General features: G+C 44.5%; 1 protein-coding gene across 1 annotated transcript in view; it reads right to left on the bottom strand.

Annotated features, from left to right (window-relative positions):
• Positions 1-11,198, bottom strand: part of ptprma (protein tyrosine phosphatase receptor type Ma) — a 286,344-nt gene extending 275,146 nt beyond the window's left edge. Inside the window, exons 1-3 of the mRNA XM_029724694.1 lie at positions 11,060-11,198; positions 10,210-10,362; positions 4,863-4,985 (exon numbers count right to left, since the gene is read on the bottom strand). Coding sequence (XP_029580554.1) covers positions 4,863-4,985; positions 10,210-10,362; positions 11,060-11,198 — 415 coding nt within the window. The remainder of the gene's footprint in view (positions 1-4,862; positions 4,986-10,209; positions 10,363-11,059) is intronic.
• Between the last annotated feature and the right edge of the window lie 7,752 nt (positions 11,199-18,950).

Below are 18,950 nucleotides of genomic sequence, written 5' to 3'. Positions count from 1 at the left end.
ATCATATTACTCCAGTGCTAGCCTCCCTACACTGGCTTCCTGTTAAGGCAAGGGCTGATTTCAAGGTTTTACTGCTAACCTACAAAGCATTACATGGGCTTGCTCCTACCTATCTTTCCGATTTGGTCCTGCCGTACATACCTACACGTACGCTACGGTCACAAGACGCAGGCCTCCTAATTGTCCCTAGAATTTCTAAGCAAACAGCTGGAGGCAGGGCTTTCTCATATAGAGCTCCATTTTTATGGAATGGTCTGCCTACCCATGTGAGAGACGCAGACTCGGTCTCAACCTTTAAGTCTTTACTAAAGACTCATCTCTTCAGTAGGTCCTATGATTGAGTGTAGTCTGGCCCAGGAGTGTGAAGGTGAACGGAAAGGCACTGGAGCAACGAACCGCCCTTGCTGTCTCTGCCTGGCCGGTTCCCCTCTCTCCACTGGGATTCTCTGCCTCTAACCCTATTACAGGGGCTGAGTCACTGGCTTACTGGTGCTCTTCCATGCCGTCCTTAGGAGGGGTGCGTCACTTGAGTGGGTTGAGTCACTGACGTGGTCTTCCTGTCTGGGTTGGCGCCCCCCCTTGGGTTGTGCCGTGGCGGAGATCTTTTGGGCTATACTCGGCCTTGTCTCAGGATGGTAAGTTGGTGGTTGAAGGTATCTCTCTAGTGGTGTGGGGGCTGTGCTTTGGCAAAGTGGGTGGGGTTATATCCTGCCTGTTTGGACCTGTCCGGGGGTATCATCGGATGGGGCCACAGTGTCTCCCGACCCCTCCTGTCTCAGCCTCCAGTATTTATGCTGCAGTAGTTTATGTGTCGGGGGGCTAGGGTCAGTCTGTTATATCTGGAGTATTTCTCCTGTCTTATCCGGTGTCCTGTGTGAATTTAAGTATGCTCTCTCTAATTCTGTCTTTCTCTCTTTCTTTCTCTCTCTCGGAGGACCTGAGCCCTAGGACCATGCCTCAGGACTACCTGGCCTGATGACTCCTTGTTGTCCCCAGTCCACCTGGCCATGCTGCTGCTCAAGTTTCAACTGTTCTGCCTGCGGCTATGGAACCCTGACCTGTTCACTGTGATTACTATTATTTGACAATGCTGGTCATTTATGAACATTTCAACATCTTGGCCATGTTCTGTTATAATCTCCACCCGGCACAGCCAGAAGAGGACTGGCCACCCCTCATAGCCTGGTTCCTCTCTAGGTTTCTTCCTAGGTTTTGGCCTTTCTAGGGAGTTTTTCCTAGCCACTGTGCTTCTATACCTGCATTGCTTGCTGTTTGGGGTTTTAGGCTGGGTTTCTGTACAGCACTTTGATATATCAGCTGATGTAAGAAGGGCTATATAAATACATTTGATTTGATTTGGAATTTGATTTGATATTTGAGGTATATGGCATGTTTGAGGTATATGGGGTATTTATGGTATAATATATTGGGTATTTGCGATATATGGGGTATTTTAGGTACAGTATATGGTGTATTTGAGGTATATGGGCTATTTAAGCTATATGGGGCATTTGAGGTATATTACATTTACATGGGGTAATATAAAGTACATGGGGTATATAAAGTATATGGGGTATTTGATGTAGAGTATATCAGGTATTTGAGGCATATGGCGTATTTGAGGTATATGGGGTATTAAAGGTATAGTATATGGGGTATTTAAGGTATAGTATATGGGGTGTTGAAGTATATGGGGGTATTTAAGGTATATTGGGTATTTGAGGCATATGGCGTATTTGAGGTATATAGTGTATTTAAGGTATACTATATGGGGTATTTGAGTTATATGAGGCATATGAGGTATAAGGGGTATTTGAGGTAAAGTGCATGGGCTATATGAGGTAAAGTATGTGGGGTATTTGAGGTATAGTATATTGGGTGTTTGAGGTACATGGGGCATTAAAGGTATATTGTATATTGTATATAGTCTTATTTTTTATATACATTGTATATAGTCTTATTTTTTTCTACTGCATCATTGATTGTATGTTGTTTTACTCCATGTGTAACTCTGTGTTTTTGTATGTTGTCGAACTGCTTTGCTTTATCTTGGCCAGGTCGCAATTGTAAATGAGAACTTGTTCTCAACTTGCCTACCTGGTTAAATAAAGGTGAAATAAAATAAATAAATAAATAAATATGGGGAATTTGAGGTAGAGTATATTGGGTATTTGAGGTATATGGGGTATTTGAGGTATAGTATATGTGGTATCTGAGGTATATGGGGTATTTGAGGTATAGTATATGGAGTATTTGATGTATATTATATGGAGTATTTGAGGTATAGTACATGGAGTATTTAGGGTATAGTATGTGGGGTATTTGAGGTATATGGGGTATTTGAGGTATAGTATATGGAGTATTTGAGGTATAGTATATGAGGTATTTAAGGTATAGTATATAGAGTATTTGAGGTATATGGGGTATTTAAATTACATGGGGTTTTTGAGGTGGAGTATATCGGGTATTTGAGCTATATGGCATATTTGGGGTAAATGGGGTATTTGAGGTATATGAGGTATAGTATATGTGGTATTTGAGGTATAGTATATGGAGTATTTGAGGTATATGGGGTATTTAAAGTACATGGGGTTTTTGAGGTGTAGTATATCGGGTATTTGAGCTATATGGGCTATTTAAGGTATATGGGCTATTTGAGGTATATGGTGTATTTGAGGTATATGGGGTATTTAAGGTACAACATATGGGGTATTTGAGGTATATGGCATATTTCAGGTATAGTATATGAGGTATTTAAGGTATATGGGGTATTTAAGGGATATGGGGTATTTAAGAGATATGGTGTATTTAAGGTATAAGGGGTATTTGAGGCATATGGGGTATTTAAAGTATAAGGTGTATTTAAAGTGTATGGGTTATTTGAGGAATACTATATGGGGTATTTGAGTTATATTATGTGGGGTATTTAAAATCTTACACCCTTTTTATATATAGCTTCTCATTTACAGATGATAGACAAATCATTGAAAATAAATGGTGGGTTTTCAATCATTGAATAAAAATGTAACTTTAATCTGAAATGACCCCAACCCATCCTTACTCCATGAAGCTCTCCCACTTCCTATCCCACTAGTCTGAATGTGTAACCATGGTGACAGCATTCCCACTTCCTATCCCACTAGTCTAAATGTGGAACCATGGTGACAGCGTTCCCACTTCCTACCCCACTAGTCTGAATGTGGAACCACGGTGACAGCATTTCCACTTCCTATCCCACTAGTCTGAATGTGTAACCATGGTGACAGCATTCCCACTTCCTATCCCACTAGTCTGAATGTGTAACCATGGTGACAGCATTCCCACTTCCTATCCCACTAGTCTGAATGTGTAACCATGGTGACAGCATTCCCACTTCCTATCCCACTAGTCTGAATGTGTAACCATGGTGACAGCATTCCCACTTCCTATCCCACTAGTCTGAATGTGTAACCATGGTGACAGCATTCCCACTTCCTATCCCACTAGTCTGAATGTGTAACCATGGTGACAGCATTCCCACTTCCTATCCCACTAGTCTGAATGTGTAACCATGGTGACAGCATTCCCACTTCCTATCCCACTAGTCTAAATGTGTAACCATGGTGACAGCATTCCCACTTCCTATCCCACTAGTCTGAATGTGTAACCATGGTGACAGCATTCCCACTTCCTATCCCACTAGTCTAAATGTGTAACCATGGTGACAGCATTCAAACTTCCTATCCCACTAGTCTGAATGTGTAACCATGGTGACAGCATTCCCACTTCCTATCCCACTAGTCTGAATGTGTAACCATGGTGACAGCATTCCCACTTCCTATCCCACTAGTCTGAATGTGTAACCATGGTGACAGCATTCCCACTTCCTATCCCACTAGTCTGAATGTGTAACCATGGTGACAGCATTCCCACTTCCTATCCCACTAGTCTGAATGTGTAACCATGGTGACAGCATTCCCACTTCCTATCCCACTAGTCTGAATGTGTAACCATGGTGACAGCATTCCCACTTCCTATCCCACTAGTCTGAATGTGTAACCATGGTGACAGCATTCCCACTTCCTATCCCACTAGTCTAAATGTGTAACCATGGTGACAGCATTCCCACTTCCTATCCCACTAGCCTTAATGTGTAACCATGGTGACAGCATTCCCACTTCCTATCCCACTAGTCTGAATGTGGAACCATGGTGACAGCATTCCCACTTCCTATCCCACTAGTCTGAATGTGGAACCATGGTGACAGCATTCCCACTTCCTATCCCACTAGTCTGAATGTGTAACCATGGTGACAGCATTCCCACTTCCTATCCCACTAGTCTAAATGTGTAACCATGGTGACAGCATTCCCACTTCCTATCCCACTAGTCTGAATGTGGAACCATGGTGACAGCATTCCCACTTCCTATCCCACTAGTCTGAATGTGGAACCATGGTGACAGCATTTCTAGTCTGAATGTGTAACCATGGTGACAGCATTTCCACTTCCTTTCTTGTTGGTCCAAAACATTGGTATAAAATCCATGAGATATTGCAGAGCATCCTATCAAGCTGATGGAGTTAATTCCCAGATTTAGGGATTTGGAGTTTTGGATTTGGGGTTTTGAATTTGGGGCTTTGGATTGGGTTTTGGATTGGGTTTTGGATTGGGTTTTAGATTGGGTTTTAGATTTGGAGTTTTGGATTGGGTTTTGGATTTGCAAACTACCCTCTTTTCAATCAGTGTCATCGAGCTGTCTTACCTTTGAGCATCCAAACAAACAACTATTTTACTGTATGTTATTGTAGCCAGTTCTAACCTATGGACATTTTCACAAACAACCTGTTTTTACTGTACGGTAGGTAGTATGACCAGTTCTTACCTGTTGGCATCCATGGGTCTGCTGTAGGCTTCTCTCTGGTGTTGGCCTGTTCCCAATCTAGATCGTCCTCTCTCCCCTGGCTGTACCCGCAGGCTGCAAACGGCTTGACAAAGTCACAATCACCTGTTACAAAAGACAGAAGAGAATCATTCACAATTCGTCTTGCTTGTGCAACTATTCCATTTACTCCACACCATAATGAAATGAAAACAATAAATGACATTCATAACATTCATTATCCCCCCCCCGCCGTCTCTATTTATAATGCAATATGGCCTCCGATGCTGAGATGCTGAGACAGGTTGAAGTGAGACACAGTGAGGGATTAGAACAGCCGTCGATGCACAACACACATTAGCCACATTAGCCAACATGGCAGTCCAATTTCACTATGACAAGTATGAAATGTCCCGACTCCATCATCGTTCGGAGGTTGTCTCTGTGCCAAACGGCACCCCTAAATTCCCTATTTAGCGCACTACTTTTGACCAGAGCTCTATGTGTAGTGCACTAACTAGGGAATAGGGTGCCATTTAGAACACAGACAATAGTGTTCCAAACTGCACCATCTAACACACATTGATTTATTTTTTCCTCTAACAGCAGTTAGTGCTGCAGCAGCAATACAGTCTATGGGACTTAACTGTTCTGCTGTTCACCTGTCTTTCATTTACACACACACACACACACACACACACACACACACACACACACACACACACACACACACACACACACACACACACACACACACACACACACACACACACACACACACACACACAGAGACGTATACACACACACACACAGAGAGAGAAAAGTAAGCACATGCACACACACATACACACACACAGACACGCATGCACGCACACACGCACACACACACACACACACACACACACACACACACACACACACATACACACACACACACACACACACACACAGACCACTGTAATCCGTTCTACTGCCTCTACTCTGAAGCTGACAGTGAGGAATCATTAGGAGGTGTGTGTGTGTGTTCAGCTCTGCCTGTTGGTTTGCGATCGATTAATACACACTCTCCTTTAATCCTCCCACCTATAAGGCTATACAACACAATGTTAAAGGTTCCTCCCACCTATAAGGCCATACAACACAATGTTAAAGGTTCCTCCCACCTATAAGGCCATACAACACAATGTTAAAGGTTCCTCCCACCTATAAGGCCATACAACACAATGTTAAAGGTTCCTCCAACCTATAAGGCCATACAACACAATGTTAAAGGTTCCTCCCACCTATAAGGCCATACAACACAATGTTAAAGGTTCCTCCCACCTATAAGGCCATACAACACAATGTTAAAGGTTCCTCCCACCTATAAGGCCATACAACACAATGTTAAAGGTTCCTCCCACCTATAAGGCCATACAACACAATGTTAAAGGTTCCTCCCACCTATAAGGCCATACAACACAATGTTAGGTCCTGATCTGGCTACGCTGTATGGCTGTGGGCTACACTAGTTCATTTAGCAGAAAAGATTTGCTTAGAATTTCATGGCATTATTTTATAGTATGATGATGAACACAATTGAACAAAGCTGGATTAAAATTATAGTTTCTCCAAATGATTTGAGGAAGTGCGCACATGTGGCAATTCTGTGTTGAGCAGTTAACAAAGAAATAGGTACTCCTTTATGCTTAGTTTAGAGTTATTAACGTTGGGCTGTATGATTCGATTTTTAATACATTCTAAGGCTGCATGATGCGACTCTAATGACGACGTGAAAAAAGTTGCATGAAAGGTATGAGCTCTGCTTAGTTTTTTAGTTTTTTTTGTGCAGGCTGTACACACTTCATCAGTCTCTCATTCACAATTTCCCTTTGTGTGGCCGTAATTCCCTTTTAAAAAAAATCCATGCCTTTTTTTGCGGCCAGTGGCCGTTGTGCCCTTGGGCTGAATATAATAATTGTAATTCCCTTCCTCCTGCGTGCTTCGTGCCCCGAAGCACCTCTCACTCACATGGCTCTCCGTCACGTGATCGGGTCTATCTCACAGGCTACAAGTGAAGACAAACACATCGGGGACGCAACCGTGCACGTCCTTATCCAATTCCGAGGTGCATATTGAAGATATTGGAAGAACTGTCCACATTTACTTTTCGTCAGCCAATAAGATGAGTGGGCCTAACGAACAGCAAAAGCACTAGTCTATGTCAGTCTTCTATCCCACATAGTACAAAAGTCGACCTATTCAGTGCGAGAAATAAATATTCCAAACATAGCCTGGGACAGTTGGGGGATGTGATAGATCCCAAATTAATACTACCACTAGCATCAAAACATTTTTTTAATGCAATATGGCTGACACAACAGATCAGAACATTTAGCTTAAAATGTTGGTAAACTATTAGGCTATTTCTTCACATTATAAGCACAGCAATGCGCACATGGCAGTTCCATTAGCGGGAAAACACCATTATCAAAAGTGACCGCTGTCCCCAATAGTACAAAGGTTGACCTATTATATTATGTTTGCTAAATAAATTATCCAAACATAGTCTGGAACAGTTGTGGGATGGGATAGATCCCAAATTAATACAACCACAAGCATCAACAAAAACATTTTTTTTTTAAGCAATTAGGCTGAACTCAACAGATCAGAACGTTTAACATGTTGATAAACTGTTGCGCCTTGATCACACCAATAGCGTTGTTGTGTAAAAAAGTATGCAGCATCAGTTGGAACTATGTCGATAGTTCAACATTCACCTTCTGCTACCATTTCTGTCAAGCCGTCTACGCATACAGTTTGATCGCATACATTCGATACATCCAACGTGTGCACCAGACAGAACGCACTGCAACAAGCCAAACGCAGTGTTCCATGTAAGCCACCAAAAACAATCATCAAGTTTACAGACGACACAACAATAGTTGGCCTGATTACCAACAATGATCAGACAGACCACAGGGAGGTGGTGAGGGCCCTGGCGGAGTGGTGCCAAGAAAATAACCTCTCACTCAATGTCGACAAAACAGAGGAGATGATCGTGGACTTCAGGAAAGAGCAGAGGCAGCCTCTATCCACATCGACGGGACCGCAGTTGAGAAGGTGGAAAGCTTCAAGTTCCTCAGGGTACACATCACTGAAAATCTGAAATGGTCCAACCACACAGACAGTGTGGTGAAGAAGGCGCAGGGATCCTCCTCTTTTTAATAGAGGCCATCATTCTGTTTTCTCCCACAATTGCATAGCCTATAGCAATGTTGCGCAACATGAGTTCATGAGCTCTCATGAAGTGTTTGGTTAGATTTTCCATTACATTTACATTGATGTCAGAGTGATTAGAGAGACAATAGAGAGCCGAGTACCAGGCAGTTAGCAAGTTTAGTAGGCTACTAATGACCAGCAGCAGCATCAGAGCTTGGAGAAGCCTAATTACCTTGACTAAACTGTCGTCACGTGGAATTTGACTGCCTTCATGACTCGTGACTGCCCGTGTGGTGGTCATACGATCACCGTAAAAGCCCTAGTCATACCTACGTTTGCTGATCTTGTCAACAAAAAAAGTTATTAAAGTGGTTGGCAATATCAAAGGGTTTGTTATGAACATCTGCCTCGATGAAAGATGGAGTCGAGTTTGCTTTCTTGCCTAGAATTTTATTAAAAATACTACAGAGCTTTTTACTATAATTCTTTAAAATCATTTATCTTTGCTCCAGAGTATAGTTTCTTCTTCTTTTTGTTTAGTTTAGTTACATGATTTCTCAATTTACTGTATGTTTGCCAGTCTGCTGTGTTGTCAGACTTATTTTCTATTCCCTTTGCCTCATCCCTCTCAGCCATACAATTTTTAAATTCATCATCTATACATGGGGATTTGGCAGTTCTAACAGTCAGTTTTTTGATGGGCGCATGACTATCAGTAACCGGAAGCAGCCGTTTCATAAATGCTTCAAGTGCAGCATCAGATTGTTCCTCATTACACACATCAGACTAACAAATATTTTTCACATCTTCAACATAGGAATCACTACAAAACCTCTTGTAGTATCATTGTTTATACACAATTTTAGGTCCAATCTTTGGAACTTAGTTTATTCTAGATATGGCTATTATATTATCGTCATTACATCCGATGGGTGTGGATACTGATTTAGAGCAGATTTCTGCAACATTAGAAAAGATGTGATCAATACACGTGGATGATTTAGCTCCTGTTCTGTTTGTAAATACCCTGGTAGATTGACTAACGACTTGAACAAGATTGCATGCGCTGGTTACAGCTTGGAGCTTCTTTTTTTGAGTGGGCAGCTTGATGACAACCAGTCAATATTTAGGTCACCCAGAAAATATACCTCTCTGTTGATATCACATACATTATCCAACATTTCAAACATATAGTCCAAATACTGACTTTTAGCACTTGGTGGTCTATAGTAACTTCCTAAGCGGATAGGCTTTAGGTGAGGCACATGAACCTGTAGCCATATTGCTTCCACATCATCTGACATGAGATCCTCTCTCAGCCTAACAGGAATATGACTCAGGACATACATGGCAACACCTCCACCATTTGCATTTCTATCTTTCCTGTATATTATATAACCATGTATAGCTACTACATCATCATCAAATGAATTATCGAAGTATGTTTCAGAGATGGGACAGAATATGAATGTTTTCTGATGTTAAAAAGCTGTCCATTTCACGAACCTTGTTTCTCAGGCTACATATGTTATTGTGAGCACATTTTTTGTCCTTTTCTGGGTTGCTAGTCTGTTTTTAGTTCTGAGAGGCTGACCCGAGGTAGACATGTCCGTGACATTTACATTTGATTCATTGGTACTGAGTGAGCTGCCAAACAGTTTCAGAACAAACAGTGGAATTCAATTCTTTGTGCATTTGATTATTTCTGACAATACCCTCAGAGATAACAGTTAAAGGAACATAGATCAGGTTACTTACAGTCACTACACTTCTAGTTTTCTGAGATATAATACCCTTTCCGTCTCCTCTGTTACTTATTATGACAGGGAGGACGCAGTTTTCTATGTTGATGGAGATCATCCTGGAACCCCTGCAGTTAGGGTGAATCCCATCTCTTTTAAAGACTGTTGGTTGCCCCCACACGAAGTGAAAATTGTCACAGAAGGAGACATTCCTGTCTTTGAGTTTCTTCTGGAACACATTTAGGGCAGCGATGTGGCTGTAACCCCTTCTACAGCATGGCAAAGGGGAGCTAGAGATGTGCCAACAAGGGTGTTCGAGATCATTTCGTAGTCCTTCTTCAGTTCCTCAGATTGCCAAAAGCGAATGTCGTTAAATCCAACGCGAGTGACAGGCCAAAATCTCTCACCAACGAGCTGCCCACGACGATGGTTGTCGTGACAGAATCCGATGGGGAAGGAAGAGGGGGAACAGAACGGGCCTGCCTTGGGCAGGGGGAAGGAGGTGTACTTCGTCTCATGCCAGCCGTACATGTACCAGTAGCAGTGGATGGCGTCAGAATCTTTGGGGAGATGGAGGAGGGCCCAAGACCTTGTTTCCTTTGGTCGGCGACTGGCTGAGCTGTGGAGGAGGGCCCAAGACCTTGTTTCCTTTGGTCGGCGACTGGCTGAGCTGTGGAGGAGGGCCCAAGACCTTGTTTCCTTTGGTCGGCGACTGGCTCAGCTGTGGAGGAGGGCCCAAGACCTTGTTTCCTTTGGTCGGCGACTGGCTGAGCTGTGGAGGAGGGCCCAAGACCTTGTTTCCTTTGGTCGGCGACTGGCTGAGCTGTGGAGGAGGGCCCAAGACCTTGTTTCCTTTGGTCGACAACTGGCTGAGCTGTGGAGGAGGGCCCAAGACCTTGTTTCCTTTGGTCAGCGACCGGCTGAGCTGTGGCTGGTGCCCCTGGACGGCTGTTGGCTGTTGGTGTATTCCCAAGATCAGAGCTGACTCCCAGGGACGGTATGTAGCCTAGTGGTTAGAGCGTTGAGCCAGTAACCGTCGTTCTGCCCCTGAACAAGACAGTTAACCCACTGTTCCTAGGCCGTCATTGTAAATAAGAATGTGCTCTTAACTGACTTGCCTAGTTTAATAAAGGTTAAAAAAATATATTCAAAAAAAATATTGGAAAAAAAATCCACCGGGGCAAATCCACCGGGGCAAAGCTGTATAATAGATCAAATTTTCTAGGATATACGGAGGCTAACCAGACTGCCTCCCACCGACCTCCTTTGCCTTGCCAGTGTCCAGTCTCCCACTGGCTGTGGAGTTGAGTTTACCAATCTGTTTGGTGGATTGGAGCAGGTCAGTACAGCACGACTCATCAACCCTTTGGCTGTACGAGGCATTCAGAACTGACATTGTGTGTGCCTGGGCTTCATCATAGTACAAAGAAAGCACATCTTGTTTTTCCTGCAGCTGAGCTAGCAGCCGGAGAATCTCTACCTTAAGCTGTTTGATGATAATTCAATTGGAACAGACAAAGAATGTATGTTCATTTAGGAGTTCCACCTTATTTTCCCTTGCGTAGATATCACCACACACCTGGGGCATGAGCCCACACCTAAGACACAAATTTAGACCTGTTACATTGTTAACGACAGTACGTCTGTATTCCCAGCCCACTGACCAGAACAACATGAGACCAGGTGTATGACCAACATGACCAGAACAACATGAGACCAGGTGTATGACCAGGTGTACGACCAGGTATATGACCAGGTATATGACCAGGTGTATGACTAACCTGACCAGAACATAACCAGACCAGGTGTATGACCAGGTGTATGACCAGGTGTATGACCAACCTGACCAGAACAACATGAGACCAGGTGTATGACCAGGTGTATGACCAGGTGTATGATCAGGTGTATGACCAACCTGACCAGAACAACATGAGACCAGGTGTATGATCAGGTGTATGACCAACCTGACCAGAACAACATGAGACCAGGTGTATGACCAGGTGTATAACCAGGTGTATGACCAGGTGTAAGACCAGGTGTATGACCAGGTGTATGACCAGGTGTAAGACCAGGTGTATGACCAGGTGTATGACCAGGTGTATATCCAGGTGTATAACCAGGTGTATGACCAGGTGTATGACCAGGTGTATGACCAGGTGTATAAGCAGGTGTATGACCAGGTGTATGACCAGGTATATGACCAGGTGTATGACCAGGTGTATGACCAGGTGTATGACCAGGTATATGACCAGGTGTATGACCAGGTGTATGACCAGGTGTATGACCAGGTATATGACTAACCTGATCAGAACATAACCAGATTAGGTGTATGACCAGGTAATAATAAGGTTCACACATTTTAGATCGATCATTTCAAAATTCAATAATCTGCCTCACACACACACAGACATTACACACATTATACACATTACACACACACACACACACACACACACACACACACACACACACACACACACACACACACACACACACACACACACACACAAACACATTACACACACACACACACACACACACACACAAACACATTACACACACACACAAACATTACACAAACAAACACATTACACACACACACACACATTACACACATTACACACACACACACACACACAAACATTTCACAAACAAACACATTACACACACACACACCCATTACACACATTACACACACACACACACACACACACACACACACACACACACACACACACACACACACACACACATTACACACACCACTGTAATCCGTTCTACTGCCTCTACTCTGAAGTACTTTCCATGTTTTATCCTTTCAGACCCTCATATTTTCTCCTCAAATCATCATCGCATGGCTGTGAACCCTGCTATTTATACGTGTGTGTATATGTGTGTGTGTATGTTTGACTGCGCTTGTGCGTGCTAGTTGGTGTGCGTGTGTGAGTCCTTGTGTGCGTGTGTACTTGTGTGTGTGTGTGTGTGTGTGTGTGTGTGTGTGTGTGTGTGTGTGTGTGTGTGTGTGTGTGTGTGTGTGTGTGTGTGTGTGTGTGTGTGTGTGTGTGTGTGTGTGTGTGTGTGTGTGTGTGTGTGATGATGCTTTGACCCCATACTGGTTGTTTTACCATTCATCTCTGTGGCGACAACGTACAGTATTATAATGAGGCCCTAACGAGAACCAGGCTGGATCATTCGTATGGACAGACATTCCCTCCATAAGGACACATGATAATGATTCATTTAGTTCTAATCAAGCCTGGGTCTGAGAGGGCGGACAGACAAATACATCATTAAATTGGTAGAAAAGGTTGCGGATCACATGAACAATAGGAGAAAAGGTCAAAGGTGGAGTTATATCAGGAGGGACTTTTGACTGGTACTGTATATAAATAATTTTTTTTTTGGGGGGGGGTTGGAGAGATTGGACTTTCACCTTGTTTCTAACTCTTTAGGTTGTGTATACTAATAGCCTATGAATGCTGTTTGGAGATTACCCAGTCAGTGGTACCATCAGTCAGTGGTACCATCAGCCAGTGGTACCATCAGTCAGTGGTACCATCAGCCAGTGGAACCATCAGCCAGTGGTACCATCAGCCAGTGGAACCATCAGCCAGTGGAACCATCAGCCAGTGTACCATCAGCCAGTGGAACCATCAGCCAGTGGTACCATCAGCCAGTGGAACCATCAGCCAGTGGTACCATCAGTCAGTGGTACCATCAGCCAGTGGTACCATCAGCCAGTGGAACCATCAGCCAGTGGAACCATCAGCCAGTGTACCATCAACCAGTGGAACCATCAGCCAGTGGTACCATCAGCCAGTGGTACCATCAGCCAGTGGAACCATCAGCCAGTGGTACCATCAGCCAGTGGAACCATCAGCCAGTGTACCATCAGTCAGTGGAACCATCAGCCAGTGGTACCATCAGCCAGTGGAACCATCAGCCAGTGGTACCATCAGCCAGTGGAACCATCAGCCAGTGGTACCATCAGCCAGTGGAACCATCAGCCAGTGGTACCATCAGCCAGTGGTACCATCAGTCAGTGGTACCATCAGCCAGTGGTACCATCAGCCAGTGGAACCATCAGCCAGTGGAACCATCAGCCAGTGTACCATCAACCAGTGGAACCATCAGCCAGTGGTACCATCAGCCAGTGGTACCATCAGCCAGTGGAACCATCAGCCAGTGGTACTACAGGACTCAGTGTTGGTCGTAACACTACAACGGTCTGTCGTACACGTATGTTCATTTTTCTGCTAGATTCTTTCTTTCTTTCCTTGTACACAGACTGAATGAATTCCATATGATTTGATGATTTCTGTTTGCTTTGCAGAGACGTGTGTTCGTTTCAGGAGAAATGTGCATTCATCTACGAGGCTCTGTGAGCTCAGAGAGGTCAGTGTCGTGGGGTGTGATGCTATGTCTTCCTGAGACCCTCCCTCCCCTCCTCTCGCCCTCTCACCTCCCGTCCTCTCCCCGTCTCACTTCCCCTCCTCTCCCCCTCTCACCTCCCCTCCTCTCCCCGTCTCACATCCCCTCCTCTCCCCCTCTTACCTCCCCTCCTCTCCCCCTCTCACCTCCCCATCTACTCTCCCTCTCTCACCTCCCCTCCTCTCCCCCTCTCACCTCCCCTCCCCTCCTCTCCCCCTCTCACCTCCCCTCCTCTCCCCCTCTTACCTCCCCTCCTCTCCCCCTCTCACCTCCCCTCCCCTCCTCTCCCCCTCTTACCTCCCCTCCTCTCCCCCTCTTACCTCCCCTCCTCTCCCCCTCTCACCTCCCCTCCTCTCCTCTCCCCTCATTTTCGCTCTTCACCTCTCTTCCCTTTCCTCTACTCTCCTCTCACCTCCTTACCTCTCCTCTCCCCTTTCCTCCCCTCCTTACCTCTCCTCTCCCCTCCCCTCCCCTCCCTCCCTTCCTTACCTCTCCTCTCCTCTCCCCTCCTTACCTCTCCTCTCCCTCCCTTCCTTACCTCTCCTCTCCCTCCCTTCCTTACCTCTCCTCTCCTCTCCTCTCCCTCCCTTCCTTACCTCTCCTCTCCCCTCCCCTCCCTTCCTTCCTTACCTCTCCTCTTCTCTCTTCTCCCACTGCGCTCCCTCCAACCTCCTCACACAGCACAACGTGCAGAGCACCAATACACACAGTCTCACACACACACACACACACACACACACACACACACACACACACACACACACACACACACACACACACACACACACACACACACACACACACACACGCACACACACACACACACGCGTCTCACACACACACAGCATACACACACACAGCATACACACACACACACACACATCTCACACACACACAAACACACACACTCACAGCATACACACACACACACACGTCTCACACACACACTCACGTCTCACACACACACACACACACACACACACACACACACACACACACACACACACACACACGTCTCTCACACACACACACACACAGCATACACACACACACAGCACAGTGTGTGGAGCTCCAACTGTAGGAAAGAGAGATTTTATTCATGTTTGATATTTAACTGGGGCATTGTGGAGGACAGCAGTGTATTCAGTCACTAGATGACAGAGAGGGTGGTGGGGAGGGAAGCCTTTATAATATAGAACATTGGGGGGTTTTAGAAAGGTGGGGGGGTACTGTATCCGCAACAAAGACCCATCAAAAACTACAACACGTGTCTCTTGTTTCATTTTGAGAGGTTTAATTCTGTTCAAATGTCAAGTCAGACTTAATAATGACCTGGGAGGAGAGAGGTGATGAGAGAAAGAGACAGAGAGAGAGAGAGAGAGAGACAGATCGAGAAAGAGAGAGATCGAGAAAGAGAGAGACAGAGAGCGAGAGAGCGAGAGAGAGAGAGAGACAGAGAGAGAGAGAGAAAGACAGAGAGAGAGAGAGAGACAGAGAGAAAGAGAGAGAGAGACAGAGTGAGAGAGAGAGAGAGAGAGAGAGAAAGACAGAGAGAGAGAGAGAGAGACAGAGAGAGAGAGAGACAGAGAGAGAGAGAGACAGAGAGAGGGTGTTCCTTAATATGCATACTACTGTGCTCCACACCTTCATGCTCTGAGTGTATTCTTTGACCACGTTCACTTGAGTACGTTCTTGTAAGGACGAGAGTGTGGAGAATGCATAAAACAATACATTTGAGAAGCACTGTATTACCTCACGCTTCACCTCCCCATTGATGGAACCTTCTTCCAGCCAGAACAACATATACACAAATAATAATCTAGCTAGCCAGCTAGTTAAACAGGCAAAAATGACCTAAAACTGATGTTATGCAAGGTAGATGTACATTTTTCGCGGATAGCTAGTAATTTTTCGTGGCTAGCTTGCTAGCCAGTTAGCCCTATTGACTTACTGCGGAGTTACCAATTCACTGAACCATCTTCCAGTCAGGACAATAATGGCTATAGAGACGAAACAAGATTTACACAAAGCAACCGTTTTACTTCATAACTATCAACTAGCTATATGTGAATCGTAATAATGTAGCTAACCAGATAGTTTAACAGGCAGAAAAGACCTAAAACGAATATTATGCAACGTAGATGTACATTTTTCGTGGGTAGCCACGATTTTTTTGTGGCTAGCAAGCTAGCTAGCTAACAGTACTAACAGCTAGCCAGTTAGCCCTATTGACTCACTATGGGCTTGAAATCTACGATACGTAGGCAGGTAAACATGCCAAAATTATCACAGCATGTATTTGTTAACGTGTCAAGATAATATTGTAGTCAGGCAACATATGACATGTCAATAGGCAACGTTTCATTCTGAAGTCAGAGTGTATTTTCTCTCGCTTCAGCTCAAAGAACGTTTTTTTTTTTTTTACGTGGATGCGTCATATTTCTTTTCGTACTGCATTGATGCTTCAAAAAACGCACAAATGGAGTTCGCATTCAAGAAGTGCCCTTAGTGCTCCGTTTCGCATGCTTTGATTTGAACTCCGAACCTCCGATTTGCGCGCTTGGAGCACGGTAGTACGCATTTTGACAAACATACACACAGAGAGATAGAGAGAGAGATGACAGAGAGATGAGAGAGTTTGTTGCTTGATCTCCATATTCTCATGTCTAGACATCACATAGCCTGAGTTTGTGTCTATGAATCTTGCTGTGTTCATGTACCTCTTCCTGTTATAAACCCGGTGTTCTGTTGTTCTGGTGTTCTGTTGTTCTGGTGTTCTGTTGTTCTGGTGTTCTGTTCATGTACCTCTTCCTGTTATAAACCCGGTGTTCTGTTGTTCTGTTGTTCTGTTGTTCTGGTGTTCTGTTGTTCTGTTGTTCTGTTGTTCTGTTGTTCTGTTCATGTACTATTATCTTTCACCTTTCACCTTCAAACGTCTGTGTGTACCTCCCAAATTGCACCCTATACATTGCACAACAGTCTAAAGTCGTGCACTATGTAGGGAATAGGATGTCATAGGGCTCTGGTCAAATGTAGGGCACTATATAGGGAATAGGGTTCTATTTGGGAGGTACACACAGACGTTTGAAGGTGAAAGGTGAAAGATAATAGTTATATGTCATTAAACAATTTATTCCTGAGTGAGAACACACAATGGTATTTCTATTCCTTTCTCCACTGAGACTACAAAACATTAAGAACAGCTTCCTTATAAAATATTGAGATGAACAGCCTCAATTCGTCGGGGCACGGACAGCGTTCCACAGGGATGCTGGCCCCTCGTTGACCTCAACGCTTCCCACAGTTGCGTCAAGTTGGTTGATGTACTTTGGGTGGTGGACCATTCTTAATACACACAAGAAACTGTTGAGTGTGAAAAACCCAGCAGCGTTGCAGTTCTTGACACAAACCGGTGCGCCTGGCACCTACTACCATACCCCGTTCAAAGGTACTTTCACATCCTGAATGTCACACAATCCGTTTCTCAATTGTCTCGAGGCTTAAAAACCCTTCTTTAATTAACCATGTCTCCTCCACTTCATCTACACTGATTGAAGTGGATTAAACAAAGTGACATCAGTAAGAGACCATAGCTTTTCACCTGGTCAGTCTATGTCATGGAAAGAGCATAATATTCATAATGTTTTGTCCACTCAGGATATATTCCCACACAGCATTTCAAACAGATCTATCCATCTTTTACAGCTGCTGTAAAGCCTGAGGCCTGGATCAATAATTCAACCCCACAACACTGGAGCCAATCTCTCCTAAAGATTTTCCACTCTGACTTAAAAAGGGCTTTTGCCTCTGTAACAAAAGTAAACTTCCAACGTTGAAAGCAAAGTGAGGTGAAAACACAGCGGCTCTTCGACTGTGTGTGTGTGTGTGTGTGTGTGTGTGTAGGGATGTTTTGTGTATGTGTGTGTGTGTGTGTGTGTGTGTGTGTGTGTGTGTGTGTGTGTGTGTGTGTGTGAGTGAGTGTGTGCGTAGGGATGTTTTGTGTATGTGTGTGTGTGTGTGTGTGTGTGTGTGTGTGTGTGTGTGTGTATGGATGTTTTGTGTATGCGTGTGTGTGTGTGTGTGTGTGCGTGTGTGTGTGTGTGTGTGTGTGTGTGTGTGTGTAGGGATGTTTTGTGTATGCGTGTGTGTGTGTGTGTGTGTGTGTGTGTGTGCGTGCGTGCGTGCGTGCGTGTGTGTGTGTGTGTGTTTGTCTGTGTGTGTGTGGAGACGAGTTTGAAGCCTGGGAGAGCTGGGTCTGGCTCTATACATGTACAGCCTCCAGACATCGATGTGAACAGAATAGGTCTGGGTGGGAGTGTGAAGAGAACAGATGACAAGGTAGGAATGTAGTAAATGGCTGTCTGCTGGTTCAGAATAGAAACATAGAAATGAACAATGCTGGACTTTTCTATCAAGCTGTCTGTGTTCTCTCTGTAGTTAATTAGAGAAGTCAGACCCATCTAGACAGACAATTAGCCCTTCAACAGTTAATTAACCCTTCAACAACCCCCTACCAACAATACCCAGGTCTCTCTCTAACCCTTCACCTCCTACCAACAATACCCAGGCCTCTCTCTAACCCTTCACCTCCTACCAACAATACCCAGGCCTCTCTCTAACCCTTCACCTCCTACCAACAATACCCAGGCCTCTCTCTAACCCTTCAACAACCTCCTACCAACAATACCCAGGTCTCTCTCTAACCCTTCACCTCCTA

This window comes from Salmo trutta, chromosome 31 (genome assembly GCF_901001165.1).
Source record: "Salmo trutta chromosome 31, fSalTru1.1, whole genome shotgun sequence".
In the NCBI taxonomy this organism is placed as follows: Eukaryota; Metazoa; Chordata; class Actinopteri; order Salmoniformes; family Salmonidae; genus Salmo; species Salmo trutta.
This window is presented reverse-complemented; position numbering and strand designations above follow the sequence as displayed.